Source organism: Cervus elaphus, chromosome 20 (assembly GCF_910594005.1).
Source record: "Cervus elaphus chromosome 20, mCerEla1.1, whole genome shotgun sequence".
Classification (NCBI taxonomy): domain Eukaryota; kingdom Metazoa; phylum Chordata; class Mammalia; order Artiodactyla; family Cervidae; genus Cervus; species Cervus elaphus.
In genome coordinates this window covers 125,954,461-125,974,994 of record NC_057834.1, presented here as the reverse complement: position 1 = coordinate 125,974,994, position 20,534 = coordinate 125,954,461, and the positions used below count along the sequence as shown (strand labels likewise).

Genomic DNA, 20,534 nt, shown 5'->3' with positions numbered 1-20,534 from the left:
TTTTTTCATGTAAGACTTTTGGGAACAGACCTTGTATTTTATCTTTTCATACCTCCTTGTCAAGTGCATAGGGACTAGTCAGTAAATAATGGATTTGATAACATGGCATATAGGTTATGGGACAGCGTGCTACTCTTTACAAAGTGCTTAGGCAATTATACCATTTGTTCCTATATCAATCTTATGAAGCAGAGGTAAATAGATGAGCACAGTGAGGCTCAAATATGTCAAAAGCTTTCCCAAAGATACAATTTCTAAGCAATCAGTTCAGTTCAGTTCAGTCGCTCAGTCGTGTCCGACTCTTTGCGACCCCATGAACCACAGCATGCCAGGCCTCCCTGTCCATCACCAACTCCCGGAGTTTATTCAAACTCATGTCCATCGAGTCGGTGATGCCATCCAACCATCTCATCCTCTGTCGTCCCCTTCTGCTCCTGCCCCCAATCCCTCCCAGCATCAGGGTCTTTTCCAATGAGTCAACTCTTTGCATGAGGTGGCCAAAGTATTGGAGTTTCAGCTTCAACATCAGTCCTTCCAATGAACACCCAGGATTGATTCTTCTTTAGGATGGACTGGTTGGATCTCCTTGGAGTCCAAGGGACTCTCAAGAGTCTTCTCCAACACCATAGTTCAAAAGCATCAATTTTTCGGCGCTCAGCTTTCTTCACAGTCCAACTCTCACATCCATACATGACCCCTGGAAAAACCATAGCCTTGACTAGACAGACCTTTATTGGCAAAGTAATGTCTCTGCTTTTTAATATGTTGTCCAGGTTGGTCATAACTTTCCTTCCAAGGAGTAAGCGTCTTTTAATTTCATGGCTGCAATCACCATCTGCAGTGATTTTGGAGCCCCACCCAAAAAATAAACTCTTGCCACTGTTCCTACTGTTTCCCCGTCCATTTCCCAGGACGTGATGGGACCAGATGCCATAGTGACATACAAAAAAGGAAATGCTACAAAATGATCCAGTAATAACCTCCCTCCACATTTCCCAAGTAAACTATTAGCTTGGGGGGGGTGTGTGTGTGTGTTTAGTCATGTTCGACTCTTAGCGACCCTGTGGACTGTAACCTCTCAGGCTTCTCTGTTCCTGGGATCTTCCCAGGCAAGAATACTGGAGTGGGTTGCCATTTCCTTCTCCAGGGGATCTTTCCAGTCCAGAGATCAAACCCATGTCTCCTGTGTTGGCAGGCAGATTCTTTACCACTGAGCCACCAGGGAAGCCCAGCTCTTTAGAAAGTCCCTCTTTAAATCCTATCTCCTCAAATCTCCACTTAACCTCACTTTTCTCATTTGAAATGTGAAAATAACTGTTCTCCATCCCGTGGATTGTTGGAAATGCACTATACACTAAGAGGTAACCACATGTGGCTACTTAAATTTAATTAAAGTTGAATAAAATGTAAAATTCACTTCCTCAGCCACACTCGCCACATTTCAAGTGACTAGTGGCTTCCACGTTGGAAACAGCAGATATATCATTACCGAAAGTTCTATTGAACAGTGCTGTGTCAGCGCTAGGACTGGTCAAAGACCAGAGAAAGTGATATGATTGAACTGAAAACTCAGGCCTTTGCCTGGTTGGTTTTGAGTGAGAAGGTTCAGTGGGTGGGTGGGAAGCAAGCTGACCTTCAGAACAGTGACATCACAAAGAACAGCTCACAGTGGCTCTGGAACACCTGGACTCCCAGACCACTCTTCCTAACTCATATCTAGGTTCCTGAAGCCTCTGCACATGTCGTTCCTGGAGCTGCTGGTATATTAAAATGTCATCTTCATCTTCTATCTGGGACACCATCATAGATTATCTCTCTCTGAGCACGATATGGAATTATCTACAAGCAACTCTTCTGGGAGAGACTAGTGCGCCTCAGCAAACAAATTTGGGGCCACTAGATAACCTTGCTCCGGCTGTGCAAGTTATCCTGGGAATTTCCTTTTTGATTTTGTTGGGAGTGGGAATGTATGCCTTATGGAAACGAAGTGTTCAGTCAATTCAGGTTATACTCTTTTGTTATGGAGAAATTTAAATAGTTAAGCATTGTGAAATTTCGTCAGTTCTCTCCCATATTGCTGCCACCCAGTTTTAAGACCATGCAGATGAGCCAGAGTGCACCTTTTGTCTCTGAAGTTGGTTGAAATTAGGTTAGCCTTAAAATTTTTCCTTCAATTAGGTTTTTGACATAAAAAAGCTTTCTCACAATGATCTTTGGCTTGCTTATAATAAAATAGATTAAAGAAGCTTATAACATGAGAAGGCAGCCTTATCTCCAGATTTCTTTGATCACGTATTTGTATTCATCTTTGAGTGTCTAACCGTGTGCCGGACACCATGTAGAGTACTTCTTAGAGAATAGCACCACAAGTATAACTGGGATCTTGGGTTTTGCCTTTCTGTTCTTACTGTGCCTTTGCTCTGTAACTGATGAGGAAGCATGTATATGTTTATTTAGTCATTGCAATGAATATACAGGGGCTCTTTGGGGGATTAGGAGTATAACTGGCTGGAATTACAAGAAACATTTAGGATTTTATATACTTCTGTTTAATTTACCAATAATAACAGCTATATTTATAATATAGTTAAAATCTTTTGAGAATCTCAACAATTCCATGAAATGGATAGAGTTTCTTTTCATGTGACAAACAAGGAAAGAGGTGCATTGACATTCAGCCTAAATTTAAGAAGATGGGCTTTAAAGAGGGCTTTGTTAAGAAGTGACTGGTTTACTTGGTAAATGTTGAAAGAAGTTATTATTGGATTATTTTGTAGCATTCACTTATTTTCATGCCACTCCTCTTGAGAAATCACTCACCTGCATTTCTCTCAACCTTCGAAAACCTTGCATAGTAGGCAGGGCAGGGATTATTGACTCCATTTTGTAGGTGAGGGAATTTGGTTATCACCTACCCAAGGTGACATAGATTGCAAATGCTGGCCAAGCTGAGATTCAAACCCGATTTTTAGCATTCCAAATTACATTCTCCAAAATCTCATTTACTATAGTCCAACTGATTGAAATCCTTAACCAGGATTTGTGTGTCTACATATTCATATTCTGCATTTCAATTAGCTAATAAAAGAAGAGAAGCCAAAACACCAAACTCTATCTATGCTACTCGGTTCTGCTGTTGTTTGGTTATTGCTTAATTCAATCAGATGAGTTCGCTGCCCTCCAGGCACTTCATCCAAGAAAAAGAGGTGTATAACAAGAGTGGTTAATAAACTCTGGAGTCAGACTACAGGGGTCTCTTGGTTTTGCCACTTCCTGAGTGAGCTGAGAGCAATCACTTAGGCTCTAAACCCCAGTTTCCTTATCTGTGAAATGGGTTTGATAACAGTGCCCCCTTGGGGTTTTTGTGAGGATTAAAGGAGGTATTTATTGTATGTATAAAACTTAGCACGTAACAGTGCTCAATAAGCAATGCTAGTTATTATAAGGAAAAAAGGTGATTTTTTTTCTTTTCCTAGTTAGACTCTGTCCTAGCACCTTAAAAAAAAAATTTCCATGTCCAAGAAATCCAGCCTTTCAGACTGCTGTGTCCTAAAAGAATGTACATGGAAATCAGAATTCCTGGATTCCAGTCATGGCTCTACCATTTCCAAGTATATGACAATGACAGGGTACCAACTGGAAGGTATCTAAGTGATTACCTGGTGTTTTTTTTTCCCCTACATAAATAGGTCATGCACAGGCAAGGAAACTCCTAGCCTGGACATGGACTATGACAGGGTACCAAATGGAAGGTATCTAAATGATTACCTGTTTTTTTTTTTTCCCTACATAAATAGGTCATGCACAGGCAAGGAAACTCCTAGCAAAGAGCCTTGCATGAAGCAAGCTTTCAGCAAACATTATCTACTATTATAATCTTTATTAATTAGATGCAAATAATAATCTCTGACCTGCGTACCTCTCCACTTTGTGGTAAGTAAAGATCAAAGGACAAAATAGCTGTGAGGATGTTTTGTTAGGAATGAGGGATTATTATTACTATTAGAGGTTTTTTTTGCATCTACAGTAGACTGTGGCATTTCACGTGAATAAACAAGTAACGTTCAACTTCTGTTGTTTTATTTTAGAAAATACTGTTGTTTGCAATCACACTCTACAAACTTTACAAGAAAGGCTCAGATTTTTTTCAGGCTTTGCTGGTCAACCCAGAAGGGAGTGATCTCACACTTCAAGACAATAATATTTTCCTGTCTTTGGGTCTGCAAGAGAAGATTCTGAAAAAGCTTCAGACAGTGGAAAACAAAGTGAAGGACTTGGAAGGGATGATCATTTCCCAAAAACCTGCCACAAAGAGGGATTACTCCTCTGAGCACTACTGCAGCTGCTCCGACTGCCAGAGTCCCTTGCCTACATCAGGGTTTACATCCACGTCTGAAATGTGATGGGCTCCCGCTGTTTCTAGAAAAGCGCTGTTTTCCTCATGTGTGCGGCGGTGTATCAATAAAGACAGAGAACTATATTGAAATTACCTGGCCAGGACTGGTTCTCTCTTTAGCAGGGCTGTTTCCACTTGTGTGTGGTGGGGTCACAAGGGGGATCATGGTGGCTAAAAATGGCTGAGATTGTGGGGCCGGCTTGACAGGCTGGAGACCATAAGCAGCCATATAGAAAAGGAACCGTCGGGGAGGGAACAGAAAGGAGAATGGTCAGGGATGTGACCTTGAGTTCCATGCTGAAGAGGTTGGATTAGATACAGTGAAAACAGGAGAGTACTGTTAAGGGTGATGCTCCCTCCCTATAGAGAGGGAGGCTGACTTTTGTCCTTGTTTTTGGTCTAAAATATGTGGCCTGGAATCTCCTTGAATTAATTATTCAGAGGTGGGCAAGGATGGGGCTGGACATAAAGGAGATTGTTTGATTTTATCCAACTTTTACTAATTCCTACTCTGTGCTAAGAGTAAGAGCATTATGGTAATTCTTGGGAAACTGTCCTGAATGCTTCTGGGGCACTCAATTTTGCTGGTTGGATGGGAAATTTCAGAACAAGGAATTACAAAAACAATACAGGGAATTCAATGGAGGCCCAGTGGTTAGGAGCCTACACTTTCACTGCCAAGGGCATGGATTCAATCTGATACCGTGCAGGGCCCCGTGGGGCTCCTAGGCACAAGGTCTTTCTGTGTCCCCTATTTCTTTGATTATAGGAAATGACCTTCATTTAGCCTCCATGACCTTCCAAGTTCCAGTGGGTAGAGTCAAGCTGTTGTTAATTAGGGAAGGGCGGTACCTGTGTGCATTCACGAGTGCTTGGTCTTGTCCGATGACTCTCTGCAACCCCATGAACTGTAGCCTGCCAGGTTCCTCTGCCCATGGGATTTCATGGCAATAATACCAGAGTGGGTTGCCATTTCCTACTCCAGGGTATCTTCCTGACCCAGAGATCGAACCCTTGTCTCCTGCATTGGCAGGCAGGTTTTTTTAATCAGCGGGGTCACCAGGGAAGCCCATAATTAAGGATGGAGGAGATAGAAGATTAGGGAGAAACAGTCAAGAGCAGCCTTGGGGCAAGGTCCTGTTTCCCCATCAACAGCACAATAAGATTTTTGAGCTATTTTCCAGATCCTGAAATTTCCGGTGGGCAAGTTAATGATTAATGATGGTATGCTGCCCACAGCATGGAGACCCTACACCAGTTGGACCTGAAGGTTGTTGATGCTGACTCCTACTTATGCACCACCAACCCATCAGAAGAATGTCCAGGAATTGATCATGACATCTTTGAACAGTACTATAAAACTTCTTGCTATCGTCCCCAAGTGGGACACATGATTTTGAGGGCATTAGCCCACTGTGTCCCTCTTAGTCTGGCAAAGCAATAAAGCTATCCTTTTCGGCTTTACCCAAAACTCTGTTTCCCAGATTCAATTAGGCACCAGTGTACAGAGAGGCTGAGGTTTTGGCATCAGATCCCTGGTTGAGGAACTAAAATCCTGCAAGCCGTGTGGTAAAAAAAAAAAAAAAAGAAAAGATAAGATAATACTGAACAAGGGTCATATGGTCATATAATCTCGACTTATGTGAATTTTCCACATGTGAATCCTGGCTTAGTAGGGAGGGAAGAAGGGAAGGAGACACCTACCTACTGTTCCATGCAATGAGTGTGTCCCTGATGAGACAGATAGCTTCCTGGAGAGACGGTGGTAGGTGGTCGTCTCAGTGAGTCTCAGATTCCACAAACTTTGTTTGTTGTTCAGTCACTTAGACGTGTCTAACTCTTGGAGACCCCATGTACACCAGTCTTTGAGAGCCCATGGATCCCAGCATGACAGGCTTCCCTGTCCTTCACTATCTCCTGGAGTTTGTTCAAACTCATGTCCATTGAGTCAATGATGCCATCCAACCGTCTCATCCTCTGTTGCCTCCTTCTTCTCCTGCCCTAAATCTTTCCCAGCATTAGGATCTTTTCCAGTGAACTGGCTCTTTACATCAGCTGACCAGAGTATTGGCACTTCAGCATCAGTCCTTCCAATGAATATTCAGGCTTGATTTCCTTTAGGATTGACTGGTTTGATCTCCTTGATGTCCAAGGGACTCTCAAGAGTTTTCTCTAGCACCATAATTCAAAAGTATCGATTCTTGGGCACTCAACCTTCTTTATGGTCCAACTCTCACATCTGTACATGACTACTGGAAAAACCATAGCTTTGACTATATGTACTTTTGTCGACAAGGTGATGTCTCTGTCTATGTTTGTCATAGCTTTTGTGTGTGCTTTTTGCCACAACAAGTGTGATTACAGTCATTGAAACACTTTAACACCTAAATGAAATATTTTATGTGCAAATAAACAGTGACTTGTTGCCATACTCAAGAAAAACTGGCTGCCTTGTTCCACAGGAGACAATAGAGCAGTCTTCCAAGTGGCGTCTTCCTAAGGGATTTCTGCAGGTAACTCTGATCATAACTTTTGCCTAGTGCACAGGAATTAAAATGCAACTGCTGAATAAAGATGAGACCATGCAAAAACTGGCTAGTGAATACAGGGTGGGGGCCAGGAAAGGCTTTGCAGAGAAAGTGAAACTCTGCAGAGAAACTTTGCAGAGTTATCCCATAAAGGGTTACATAGGCAGACAATGACATGGAAAGTATTCCTACTTGGAATAACATGGGGTTATCACACAGCCATAGACAAAAGAGGATGGCTGACCTGGTGGACAGAAAACTAAGACCATGGCATCTGGCCCCATTACCTCATGGGAAATAGATGGGGAGACAGTGGAAACAGTGTCAGACCTTATTTTTTGGGGCTTCAAAATCTGCAGTGGTGGCACCATCTTCAAACACTGCAGATGGTGACTGCAGCCATGAAATTAAAAGACGCTTACTCCTTGGAAGGAAAGTTATGACCAACCTAGATAGCATATTACAAAGCAGAGACATTACTTTGCCAACAAAGGTCCGTCTAGTCAAGGCTATGGTTTTTCCACGGGTCATGTATGGATGTGAGAGTTGGACTGTGAAGAAAGCTGAGCGCTGAAAAATTGATGCTTTTGAACTGTGGTGTTGGAGAAGACTCTTGAGAGTCCCTTGGACTGCAAGGAGATCCAACCAGTCCATCCTAAAGGAGATCAGTCCTGGGTGTTCACTGGAAGGACTGATACTGAAGCTGAAACTCCAATACTTTGGCCACCTCATGCGAAGAGTTGACTCATTGGAAAAGACCCTGATGCTGGGAGGGATTGGGGGCAGGAGGAGAAGGGGACGACAGAGGATGAGATGGCTGGATGGCATCACCGACTCGATGGGCATGAGTTTGAGTAAACTCCAGGAGTTTGTGATGGACAGGGAGGCCTGGCGTGCTGTGATTCATGGGGTCGCAAAGAGTCGGACATGACTGAGCGACTGAACTGAACTGAACTGAACTGACCTAGTGGACAAAGAGAATTTCGGGATGACTGAGAACTGGCTATTTCCAGAGCTACCATGAAGGATTTTGGCTTCAGGCAAGGACACATCCTCAAATCAGCTTTAATTCATGATGTGAACAGAACAGATGGGGTTTATCAATAATGTACATTAGCTGACAGTGTAGGTGGGAAGGTTTTTAATTGTGCTGCTGAAGGAGTGCCAATCAATCTTTTAAAGTCAGTGTCTCAATTTTTGTGCTAATTTTCAGTGCCTTCCTGCAAATTTCTAGTTTTCTTGTCTTGGTTACCGATCTGGGCTATATCAAAAGGACCTAGAAGAGTAGAATGATGTTGAAACAGGGCACAAATTTTAAAAGAATGGCCTGAGGACATGACATAAACTGATTAGACCCAAATAGGTCCAAGATAGTGGACAAGTCAACTTCCACTAGACCTGGTGCCTCAGTATACACTCATTTTAACACATCAGAAAGCTAAATGAACACCCACAGGCATCATGAGAGTTCTGAGACTGACCATCAAAGATCAAAAAGTGGGTATTGGCCCAATTCCTGGAACTCCCCACCCCTTTCCAAAATAATTGGAATAATTCTCCCACTCATGAGCCTATGAAATTACCCAGCCCATAAAAAATAACCGTGTCATATTTCAGGGTCTCTTGCTTTCTGAGATGGCCCAGTCACTGTCTGTGGGGCATGCTTCTCTCTAAACAAATCCATTTCTTACCTATCACTTTGTCTTTCACTGAATTTTTTCTGCTCTGAGACACAGAGAACCTGATCCTCAGTAAGTCTAGACACCAGGTGAGTGATTCTAATGAAAAAACTATGGATGCAAGTTTCAATCAGAGGTGCACCGTTTCAATGTCAGGTAATGAAGGGCCTTAAAGTTCATACCATTACTCTTGGAAATGGCCCAGTATAGGTTTTTAAACAGGGGAGTAACATAGATTTGGTAGTCTGTGAGGGAGACAGAGGATACAATGAGCTAGATGCAAAAGAAACTGATGGTTGTCACCTTGTTCCTAGCTCTCAGTTCCAGAAAAGATAGGTGATTCACACTACAATCATAAGAGATTGATACCAAACAACTCATTCCTAGTGGGGGAGGGTCATTCTTTTCTTGAGATCAAATCACTTATGTAAAATACATCAATTAAGAGATCTTGGATGCTTGGCAAGCGGAGAATCAAGGCAAAATAGGGAAAAGGTTTGAGAGCTACTTTATCACTCAGGTTAGATGGGGTACATGAACTACCTTATACCAGTGCCTACCACTCTAAGGAGGAGAATCCTTACCCACCAAATTCAGTCTCTCTTCTTTGGCAAAACCCAGACAATAGCCTGTTTTGAGGCTTCCGTGTCAGTCTCCACGCAGGCAAGCCCATCTTTTTTTATTTTTTTGGTAGATGAAGGCTTGTTTTTTATTGAATGAGTGATCTATGCAATTGCTGAAGCCACTATGTACAGAGAAGAAGGGGAGAACTTTATTTCTTGGTCTCTTCCTTCTTGGACAGAGTCTTGATGATTTCCTCCTTTTTGGCCTGGAGATGCTCTTCATGGGGCTTGCAGGCTTCCTTGGTCTTAGACCTACGGGCCTCAGCCTGGTCCACCAGAAGTTTCTTATGAGTCTGCCTTCAGCTTGCGGATATGTTCCATGGGGATCTGCTTGTTTTTGAACACGTTATCCTTCACCTTCAGGTACAGGCTGTGATATACGTGGCGGTCAATCTTAGATTCACGGTACCAGCTGAGCAGCTGGCACAGAATTATCAATCTCCTCATCCAGGTTACCTTCCCAGGCATTTGAGCACTAGTAGTACAAGGCAATGGCACCCCACTCCAGTACTCTTGCCTGGAAAGTCCCATGGATGGAGGAGCCTGGTGGGCTGTGGTCCATGGGGTCGCTGAGAGTCGGACACGACTGACCGACTTCACTTTCACTTTTCACTTTTACACATTGGAGAAGGAAGTGGCAGCCCACTCCAGTGTTCTTGCCTGGAGAATCCCGGGGACAGCAGAGCCTGGTGGGCTGCCGTCTATGGGATCACACAGAGTCGGACACGACTGAAGTGACTTAGCAGCAGCAGCAGTACCCTTTTGCTTACCTATGCCTATATGCCTGCCCTTCTGGCAAGCCAATGTGTTTTCGGGCATCAACCCCAGGAATGGACAGTCACAGGCTTCCCCATGATCAGCCTATCTTTGATCAGCTTCCAGATCTGCTGATGGGAGGTGGCACTGGCAATTTCATTAGCCTCACTGGGATCCAACTGGACCTTCTTTTTGCCACAGCGGAGGACCCTGGAGGCAAGCCTCTCCTGAAGTCTGAGTATACTCATGGCTGCAGCTGCAGTGGCAAAAAGAAAAAAAAGTACTATTTTTTTTTTCACTGATGAATTGACATTTATGGAGCCCCTTTCTTGTTCCAGGGTCAGGGCTAAAGTTACAAAGGATGAATAGGGGCTGCCTCATGGAGATCTGCAGCCCATCTATCAATACTATTTTTCTGCAAAGGGGAACAAGTTATTACTCATTTTCCATGATTTACTTCTCTAGAGCTACACCCCTACCACCCAAGTCCCAGTCACAAACATTTCTCATCTGGATCTTCTATGAATTGGGCTTCTAATGGGACTCTCTACTTTCATCTTTGTCCCCTTTCAATTTATTCTTTACAGAGTAGCTGAAAACATCATATTACTCCTTTTATCAAAACTTTTTAATAGCCTATTGTTTCCTTCTGTGTAAAGGTCAAATTCCTAAGTAAAAGACTGTGCATTACGGCATGACCCACATTGCCCTCTCCTTACTTTTCCCACTCTTTCCCAGTTCCTTCCTCCTCAAACATGCTGAACATTGTCAGACCTCAGGGCCTTTGCTCTTGCTGTTCACTGTGCATGGCACACTTTTCCTGGACCCCCAGTTTTTCTCTTACTTTCTTTGGGTCTGTCTGTACTCAAATGTCAGCTAATCTTGTAAACAGATAACATATGAGGGCCTCAGAGAAAAAGAACCAGGCATGGCTTTCTTGACATAAGAGCATCCATTTTTGGCCTAAGCCATTTTGTGATCTAAGCCTGGCAAAAATGGTTGCCCTTGAACAGGCCTGAGTAATTAATGGGCTTAAGTCATGTTCAGATGTCAGATCTGGACCATAAAGAAGGCGAAACGCAAATTATTGATGCTTTTGAACTATGGAGAGTCCCCTGAATTTGAGAGTCCCTTGGACAGCAAGGAGATGAAACCAGTCAATCCTAAAGCAAATCAACCCTGAATATTCACTGGAAGGACTGATGCTGAAGCTGAAGCTCCAATACTTTGGCCACCTGATGCAAAGAGTCAACTCAGTGGAAAAGACCCTGATGCTGGGAAAGATTGAGGGCAAGAGAAGTGGGTGACAGAGGATGAGATGGTTGGATGGCATCACTGACTCAATGGACATGAGTTTGAGCAAACTCCAGGAAATAGTTAAGGACAGGGAAGCCTGACATGCTGCAGTTCATGGGGTCACAAAGAGTGGGACAGGACTTAGCGACAGAACAGCAACAACAAGGGGGAAAAAAAAGGCAGCAACACAGGAAAAGCAGTCAAGAAACAATAGTTCAGGGCTAAAACAGCGTCTTTTAACAATCTGATGTATATCTTTGAGCTGTTCTTCAGGAACTAAGGTCTCCACCTTAGTGGCTTCCCTCGTGGCTCAGATAGTAAAGAATCTGCCTGCAATGCGGGAGAGCTGGGGTCGATCCCTGAGCTGGGAAGATCCCCTGAAGAAGGTAATGGCTACCCACTCCTGTATTCTTGCCTGGAGAAGTTCATGGATAGAGGAGCCTGGTGGGCTACAGTCTATGGGGTGGCAAAGAGTTGGACACAACTGAGCAACTAACACACAAGGTCTCCACCCAGGTGGAGGATGGTAACTGTCAATACATGCCAAGACCCTCAATCAACTAAAGCTTGGGTTCTGGCAAGTTTTGCCCCAATTCTATGCTGAATTCTCTTTAGCTTGAGTCCCTTCATGAATATGCATGTTCCCATAGTTCAAAACTTCCCCAATTTTGCTGTTTGGGGAGATACTGCTGCAGGAAAAATCCATGGTGTTCTCCTTACTTGCTGCAAGAAATAAATCATTCCTTCTTCCACTCTTTGGCTTGCTTGTGTCTTTTTTGTTGTTTTTGTTTTTGGCTGCACCACATGGCTTGCAAGATCTTAGTTCTCTGACTAGGGATTGAACCTGGATCCTCAGCAGTGAATGCAAAGAGTCTTGACTACTGTGATAGGAAATGTGTGTGTGATGTCATTTCAGTCGTGTCTGCCTCCTTTCGAACTTATACAGTGAAGCCTGCTAGGCTCCTCTGTCCATTGGGTTTTCCAGGCAAGAATACTGGAGTGTAAAAACAAACAAATAAACAAAAGAATACTGGAGTGGGTTGCCATGCCCTCTGCTGGGGGATCTTTCTCATCCAGGGATCAAACCCCTATCTCTTATGTCTCCTGCACTGGCAGATGGATTCTTTACCACTAGTGCCACCTGGGAATAGGAACAGAATAGAATAGTTATACAGGTAGCTGTGAAAGTTCCAGTTTTTGTTGTTCAGTTGCTAAGTCATGTCCAACTCTTTGTGACCCCCATGGATTGCAGCATGCCAGGCTTCCTTGTCCTTCACTGTCTCCTAGAGTTTGCCCAAATTCATGTCCAGTGAGTTGGTGACGCCATCTAACCATCTCATCCTCTGCAACTCCCTTCTCCTTTTGCCTTCAATATTTCCCAGCATTGTTACCCAAAGGAGGTGTGTGTGTGGGGGCGGGGCGGGGGCGGGGGAGGGCGTCCAGCTGCTCAGCGCTCAAAAGCCAATAAGCAGACCAGGTTGGTGGAAAGGAAAGTTCGCTTTATTTCAGATGCTGGCAACTTGGGAGGAGGGTGGCAGACATCTGTCCAAAGGCCAATTCCTCCCAGCTCCCTGCCAATAAGGAGGGGGTGAGAGTTTTTATAAATAGAGTGGGTTGAGGGGCAGTGGGTTACATGCAGAAACAGCACAGTCATCTCTAACAGTCATGTTCAATTGGTCATCAGTGGTCTGACCAGCATCATCTTGGTTGTTTTAGGTACAGTTAAATCTTCAGTTCCAGGGTACACTTGCTCCCATTTCTTTGAGGTCAGTTCTCAGAACTGTGGCAGCTCAAGTCCTGGGTACAGTCTGGTCAGCATGTAGTTAACTTCTCCACCTGGTGTTTTGGTATCTGTAAGACAGCTCACAGGGTATGGCTCAGAACATTATCTATAGCTCTTGAGAAAGAACTAACGGTCCTTGACTACACTTAAAGACTATGCTTAATGACTACATTAGTATCATTTAGTCTCCTTTGTTTTCGTTTCAGCATTTCTCACTTCTCTGATTAAACTTATTCTTTGACTAAGGTTTTCCACAGGCAAAAGACAGGCAGAGGACATGGTGTGGGGTCAAGGACCATATGGTCCTGCTCCGTTTCATCATCAGGGTCTTTTCCAATGAGTTGGCTCTTTGCATCAGGTGGTCAAAGTATTGAAGCCACCTCCAATGAATATCCAGGGTTGATTTCCTTTAGGACTGATATATAGAGGGAAACCTGGAAATTTTGGGAGACCACTGTATGTCAATGATCACTCAAGAAAGCTAACAGAACAAGGTCATGAAACTAAGTAGTCTTGCTTAACTATAAAGCCAATAAGAGCACAAGATATGCCTCCAGGTCATTAGGTGAAAGAAAAATGTCACTACCCTTCTACTGATTTGAATAAGCACTATGATAACCCTAGTTTGACCTCATATGGTCAGACACTGTCTTCCCAATATTAAGGAGGAGATAATGATGTAAGCCTGATGTCTACTCAGAAAAGGGGGTCTTTCCTACTCCAAAACTTTCCTTTGATTATAAAACTGTAGCCCACTTAATCCTTGGGGCAGAGGTACCTCACCTGCCCACTTTCATCTCTTGCAAGCTTCCTATATTAATAAATCTACTTCTTGCCTACCAGTTTGTCTCTCAAGGAATTCTTTCTGTGAGGAGACATCAAGAACTTGAGCTTCACTAAGTTCTGAAATCAGGTGTGTGATCTTAGATGGAAGACCATGGGTTTTGCCAGGGTTCAAGTCTCAATCTGACACGGACAGTTTCATCTGGACTGTCAGGGCATTCCCATCGGTTGTGTTCTTTGGCTCGATACCCACCATAAAGACTGGTGACCCAGTTTTTTGCATAACAACCTGAGAGGTTTTCCTTGACCATCTAATATGAAATAGTGCCTATCCCAACACACTGCCTCCCTCTTTCCCTACTTTTTCTTCATAGAACTTATCACAGCCTCAGCTTTTATTGCTGTATATATGCTTCTTAGCTATCAACTCCTCATCCATTTCAGCCCACTACAAAAGTTAAGTTTCAGGAGAGGAAGGGGCTTTGTTTGGTTCATTGTAATATCCTCAGCACCTAGAACACTGTCTAGTACTTCAGTTCAGTTGCTCAGTCGTGCCTGACTCTTTGTGACCCCATGAACCGCAGCACGCCAGGTCTCCCTGTCCATCACCTTAGCAGACATATATTTGTTAAATAAATGATTGAATTCCAGTTTTGACTTTTAGAAATTTCATACCAGCTTTCTGATCCCGTCTCCTCAGACTAATGGTGACAGATCAACTAAGGTGCGATTCTCCGAAGTACGGTGAGCTAGTAGTTAATCCTTATTGGACACTTACTCAGAGCCAGACACATGATTAAGTGCTTTACATGATTTTCCTCATTTAATCCTCACAAAATGACGGGGTAATACTATTATTCTCATTTTACTGATAAGGAAATGATGCACAGAGGTGTTATGTTACTAATATGTGGTGTAGCTGTGAAGTCCTAGCATGCAAGCAGTGACTCTACATCTGTACCCTTAGCCTAGGTGGCAGGGGCTTCTGTGAGGCTCTGAACTAAATGCAGCAGGCTGGATGGACTCAGAGAGAGGAGACAAGATTGAAGAGGACACAGCAATGAAAGTCCAAGAGAGCATTTTGAGAAAATGTTTATCTCCTTGCATTTTTAAGTTGATATCTAATTTGTCTTCTAAAAGAAGGCTGAGGACTGAACAATTGATGCTTTCAAACTGTGGTGCTGGAGAAGACTCTTGAAAGTCCCTTGGACTGAAAGGAGATCAATCCTAAAGGAAACCTAACCTGAATATTCATTGGAAGGACTGATGATGAAGCTGAAGTTCCAATGCTTTGGCCACCTAACCTTGAAGAGCAGACTCATTAGGAAAGACCTTGATGCTGGGAAAGACTGAAGGCAAAAGAAGAGGGTGGCAGAGGATGAGATGGTTAGACAGCATCACTAACTCAAGGGTCATGAATTTGAGCAAACTATGGGAGATAGTGAAGGACAGGGAGGGAGAGCACACCCCCTGGTGTGCTGCAGTTGATGCAGATACAAAGAGTCAGACATGACTTGGTGACTGAACAACATCTAAAAGTTTTCATCATAAACTGGAATAATTGCAATGTATGTAAATCCTGGAAAATTGTCAAGTCAGTTCAGCTGCTCACTCATGTCCAACTCTGCGACCCCATGGACTGCAGCACACCAGGCTTCCCTGTCCATCACCAATTCCCGGAACTTACTCAAACTCATGTCCATAGAGTTGGTGATGCCATCCAAGCATCTCATCCTCTGTCGTCCCACTCTCCTCCTGCCTTCAATCTTTCCCCCATCAGGGTCTTTTCCAGTGAGTCAGTGCTTCACATCAGGTGGCCAAAGTATTGGGAGTTTCAGCTTCAGCATCAGTCCTTCCAATAAATATTCAGGACTGATTTCCTTTAGGATGGACTGGTTGGATCTCCTTGTAGTCCAAGGGACTCTCAAGAGTCTTCTCCAACACCACAGTTCAAAAGCATCAATTCTTTGGCACTCAGTCTTCTTCATGGTCCAACTCTCACATCCATACATGACTACTGGAAATACCATAGCTTTGACGGACCTTTGTTGGCAAAGTAATATCTCTGCTTTTTAATATGCTGCCTAGGTTGGTCATAACTTTTCTTCCAAGGAACAAGCATCTTTTAATTTAATGGCTGCAATCACCATCTGCAGTGATTTTGGAGCCCCCCAAAATCAAGTCTGTCACTGTTTCCATTGTTTCCCCACCTATTTGCCACGAAGTGATGGCATCACCGACTCGATGGACATGAGTTTGGGGAAACTCCGGGAGCTGGTGATGGACAGGGAGGCCTGGCATGCTGCAGTCCATGGGGTCACAAAGAGTCGGCATGACTGAGCGACTGAACTGATAGGACCAGATGTCATGATCTTAGTTTTCTGAATGTTGAATTTTAAGCCAACTTTTTCACCCTCCTCTTTCATTTTCATCAAGAGGCTCTTTAGTTCTTCTTCACTTTCTGCCATAAGGGTGGTGTCATCTGCATATCTGAGGTTATTGATATTTCTCCCAGCAATCTTTATTCCAGCTTGTGCTTCATTCAGCCCAGTATTTCTCATGATGTACTCTGCATAAAAGTTAAATAAGCAGGGTGACAATATACAGCCTTGATGTACTCCTTTCCCAATTTGGAACCAGTCTGTTCTTCCATGTCCAGTTCTAACTGTTGCTTCTTGACCTGCATATAGATTTCTCAGGAGGCAGCTCAGGTGGTCTGGTATTTCAATCTCTTTCAGAATTTTCCACAGTTTGCTGTGATCCACACTGTCAAAGGCTTTGGCATAGTCAATGAAGCAGAAATAGATGTTTTTCTGGAACTCTCTTGCTTTTTTGATGTAATTGTGAATTGTAAACAATGACAATTTAAGATAAAACTTAAATCATTCATCATATCTCCAACAGGATCGACATAACAACTGAATAACCATCAATCATTTAAAATTACATAAATGAGGTCTTCAACATTCTGTAATTCTACACTGTTCTTTTATAACTTATATTTATGTTCTATTTCCCCATAGAATGGTATCCAAATGTAATGTTTTATGTTTGAAAAACATTTTACTGATCACATCTTTGCAATAAAAATATGTATATAGGTAAAATTTTAAAATATTTTCTGTAATTGTATGACTGTATTAGAATCCTTCTGAACTAATTATTATAGTCATCTTTAACATGTAGCTGCTCAAAATGACATGATTACAAATTTGATAATACATAAACAAAAAAGGTAAAATTCTACTGGAAATGCAACTCTCAGTGAGATAGATGGGGCCTCTCTACCAATTAATTCATGTATCTGAATGACTACTTCATGCTGTTAGATAAAAGGTTTCCCTTTCAGTTTTATTTCTTCTTTATTTTAGCTGATACAGTGCTGAGGAATATTACTCACAAAAATATATAATAATGCTGGTAGTTTTGTTAGAAGATTATTAATCAGTTCTTTGGTTTTATGGACAAAAAACACTGCCTGCTATTTCAGTAAACAAAGAATGTTGCCTGCAAGAATTCCCTGCTGCCCCTGTGGTTAGGGATTTGTGCTTTCACTACAGTGGCGCTGGGTTCAAATCCTGGCCAGGGAACTAAGATCCTGAAGGCTGCAAGTGGTCAAAAAACGAGAAAACAACAGCAAAAAGAGAGACTGTTGCCTGCCATCAAGTCATCAGCTACTGCAGCCGCCCCAACACTGCACCCTGAAAGGAATTTAGGATGGAGAAAATGAGCATACTGGCCCTAGATAGTAAGACATTATATCAAAGGGAATAATTTCAATGAGCCCAGAATCTTACATCTTCCCATTCATAGATAATTGATGCTTTTGAACTGTGGTGTTGGAGAAGACTCTTGAGAGTCCCTTGGACTGCAAGGAGATCCAACCAGTCCATTCTAAAGGAAATCAGTCCTAAATATTCACTGAAAGGACAGATGCTGAAGCTGAAACTCCAATACTTTGGCCACCTGATGTGAAGAACTGATTCACTGGAAAAGACCCTGATGGGGGAAACATTGAAGGCAGGAGGAGAATGGGACGACAGAGGATGAGATGGATGGCATCACCAACTCTATGAACATGAGTTTGAGTAAGCTCTGGGAGTTGGAGATGGACAGGGAAGCCTCGAGTGCTAGTCCATGGAGTCGCAGAGTTGGACACAACTGAGTGACTGAACTGAACTGATTCATAGAGAAGCACTGAAACCATTAACTTGAGATGCCTGTTTTTTGTGCTGAGCAGTAATCTTTTCATGTTTTACATGTTTTGTTTTGCTTTTTTCCCCAGCAAAAACTCACTTATCCTGGCTTACCCCTTACTTCTTTGAAACAATCCCTCAGAGTTCTGAGAGGCCTTCCCAGGTTATAGTCTTCAGCAATGTCCTCAAAAAAAAAGAGATAATTCTCAGCTTTTAGGTTTTCCATTTTTTTCACTGGACAGTTTCCTTCGGACTTTATGTCAAAAATCCAATAGTGTTCCTTCATCAGCTGACAGGTTAATTAGCTCCACTACTAATTTTGTTGAAAGCAAAGAACTTATAACCATTTGACATGCAAAAAAATTTGTTATTCTGTCATTAGATTCATTAACTTTCTCAAGGGACCTTTAATTATACTGATCACTCTCACTGAGAGGCATTTAGGAAGAGATGTGAAATTCGAGATACTGTTAATTGCAACACATCTTTAGCATTAAAATATCACTTTAAATATATCTTAGCTGCAGCTGCAGCTTTAGCTCAATTTATTGTAAATAAGAATCATGCAAATTAGCAAGGCCAGTTCCTTTGTCAAACTAGTTAAATCAGACTTCAGTCAGAAAAATTTTCAAGTCAAATCAATGTGCTAACAGGTATTATTGTGACCACAAGTCATTTGTAAATTTCAAGACACACATGGCACGGAGTTTTGATAGAAATCTGTTCTTAGATAAGGAGTAAAGCTCTTTCACTTTAGATAATTTTTTTAACTTTTCATTTATGTTGGAGTGTAACTGACGGACACTGTTGTTGACACTTTCAGGAGCAGAGCAAAGCACTCAGCTATGTGTATGTATATATTCTCCCCCTCCCCTGGAACCAATTATCATTTGTTCTCCAAGTCTGTGAGTCTGCTTCTGTCTTGCAAATAAGTTCATTTGTATCATTTCTTTTCAGGTTTTGCATATAAACAATATCATATGATACTCCTCTTTCTGTGACTTCACTCAGTATGACAATCTCTAGGTTCATGCTTGTTACTGCAAATGGCATTATTTCATTCTTTTTAATGGAGGAGCAATATCCCATTATATATATACTATATATATATACCATGTCTTCTTTATCCATTCCTCTGTTGGTTGATATTTAGGTTGCTTCCCTGCACTGGCTATTGTAAACAGTGCTCCAGTGAACATTGGGTGTATGTATCCTTTCAGACTGTGTTTTTCTCTGGATATCTGCCCAGGAATGGGACTGCAGGATATGGTAGCTGTTTTTAAAGGAAACTCCATACTGTTCTCCATAGTGGCTGTATCAATTTAAATTCTCAATTTAAGTTTAAACGGTATAGGAGAGTTCCTTCACTTCAGATACGTCTAACCTAGCTCCTTGCTTTAATCCAGGGCACACTCTCTTTGGCAAAATGCCACCTCTGACTTCACTTGGGATGGGAGCCTTGAGATTTTTAAATGAAAATTCCCGTATGCTGCAACTACTGAACCAGCCTGCTGCAACTAGCAAAGCCCCCCGTTAGGACTCAAGACTTTCACTGCTGTTGCCTGGGTTCAATTCCTGGTGAGGAACTAAGATCTTCTAAGAGGTTGCTGTTTCGTCGCTAAGTGTTGTCCAACTCTTTTGAGACCCCATAGACATTAGCCCCCCCCTTCCCCCCCCCCGGGCCCCTCGCCCCCAGACTCCTCTGTCCATGTAATTTCCCAGGTGAACATACTGGAGTGGGTTGCCATTTCCTCCTCCAAGGGATCTTCCAGACCCAGCCATTGAGCCTGCAACTCCTGTGTCTCCTACATTGGCAGGTGGATTCTTTACCACTAAGCCACCCGGTAGCCCATACCGTGCCTTACCTCTTCCATTTGGCTATTCCTCAGTTGTATTCTTATAACAAACCTGTAAAGTGAGGTGTTTTCCTTAGTTCTGTGGGACGTTCTAGAAAATTTGTGAACCTAACTGGTACAAAGTGGCGAAAGAAAACAAAAAATTCCTTACTACCGCCCACCCTCTAACATGCCTAAATTCAGAACAGCTCAATAAAGTAAAAATACTACACTTACAATGTCTACTCCCGCTCTTAACTATTCCTTTAGTCTTAAAATTTCCCCGGGATGCACACCATGCTCTGCGAAGCACCAGTTTAGAGGAATGATTCCTAGAGCCTGGGAAGCCGGCTCGTCTTCCGTTTTTCCTCAGGGCTGGAGCAGCGGTCCACTCTGTTCGTTCCCCCTTAGCCCCGAATACAGTGGACTGGTCCTGGCCGCGGAAAGTACAGCAGAGGTTGTAGCCCAACCAGGACAAGACCCGAAACAAGAAGTAATTTCCCCTCTGGAGGCTAGAAAGCGGAGATTCCACCTCACTGCCTCGGATAGAAGGGAAACCGGAACACTTAGCAGGCACTCGGCGTGAAGTGGAGGGTGGGAATGTTGGTGCAACGCAGCAACAGGGACGCTGGGGCTGGCGGGGGCCGGAAATCGGCATC

At 43.0% G+C, this 20,534-nt stretch overlaps 1 protein-coding gene and 1 pseudogene across 1 annotated transcript; one reads left to right on the top strand and one right to left on the bottom strand.

The window, feature by feature from the left end:
• The first annotated feature begins 749 nt into the window (after positions 1–749).
• TMCO2 (transmembrane and coiled-coil domains 2) lies at positions 750–4,486 on the top strand. The gene is made up of 2 exons (XM_043875809.1): positions 750–2,004; positions 4,089–4,486. The coding sequence occupies exons 1-2, from the start codon at positions 1,771–1,773 to the stop codon at positions 4,401–4,403; spliced, it is 549 nt and encodes a 182-aa protein (XP_043731744.1). The 5' UTR covers positions 750–1,770; the 3' UTR covers positions 4,404–4,486.
• A 3,856-nt stretch (positions 4,487–8,342) lies between these two features.
• Positions 8,343–20,524, bottom strand: LOC122676516 (annotated as a pseudogene).
• Between the last annotated feature and the right edge of the window lie 10 nt (positions 20,525–20,534).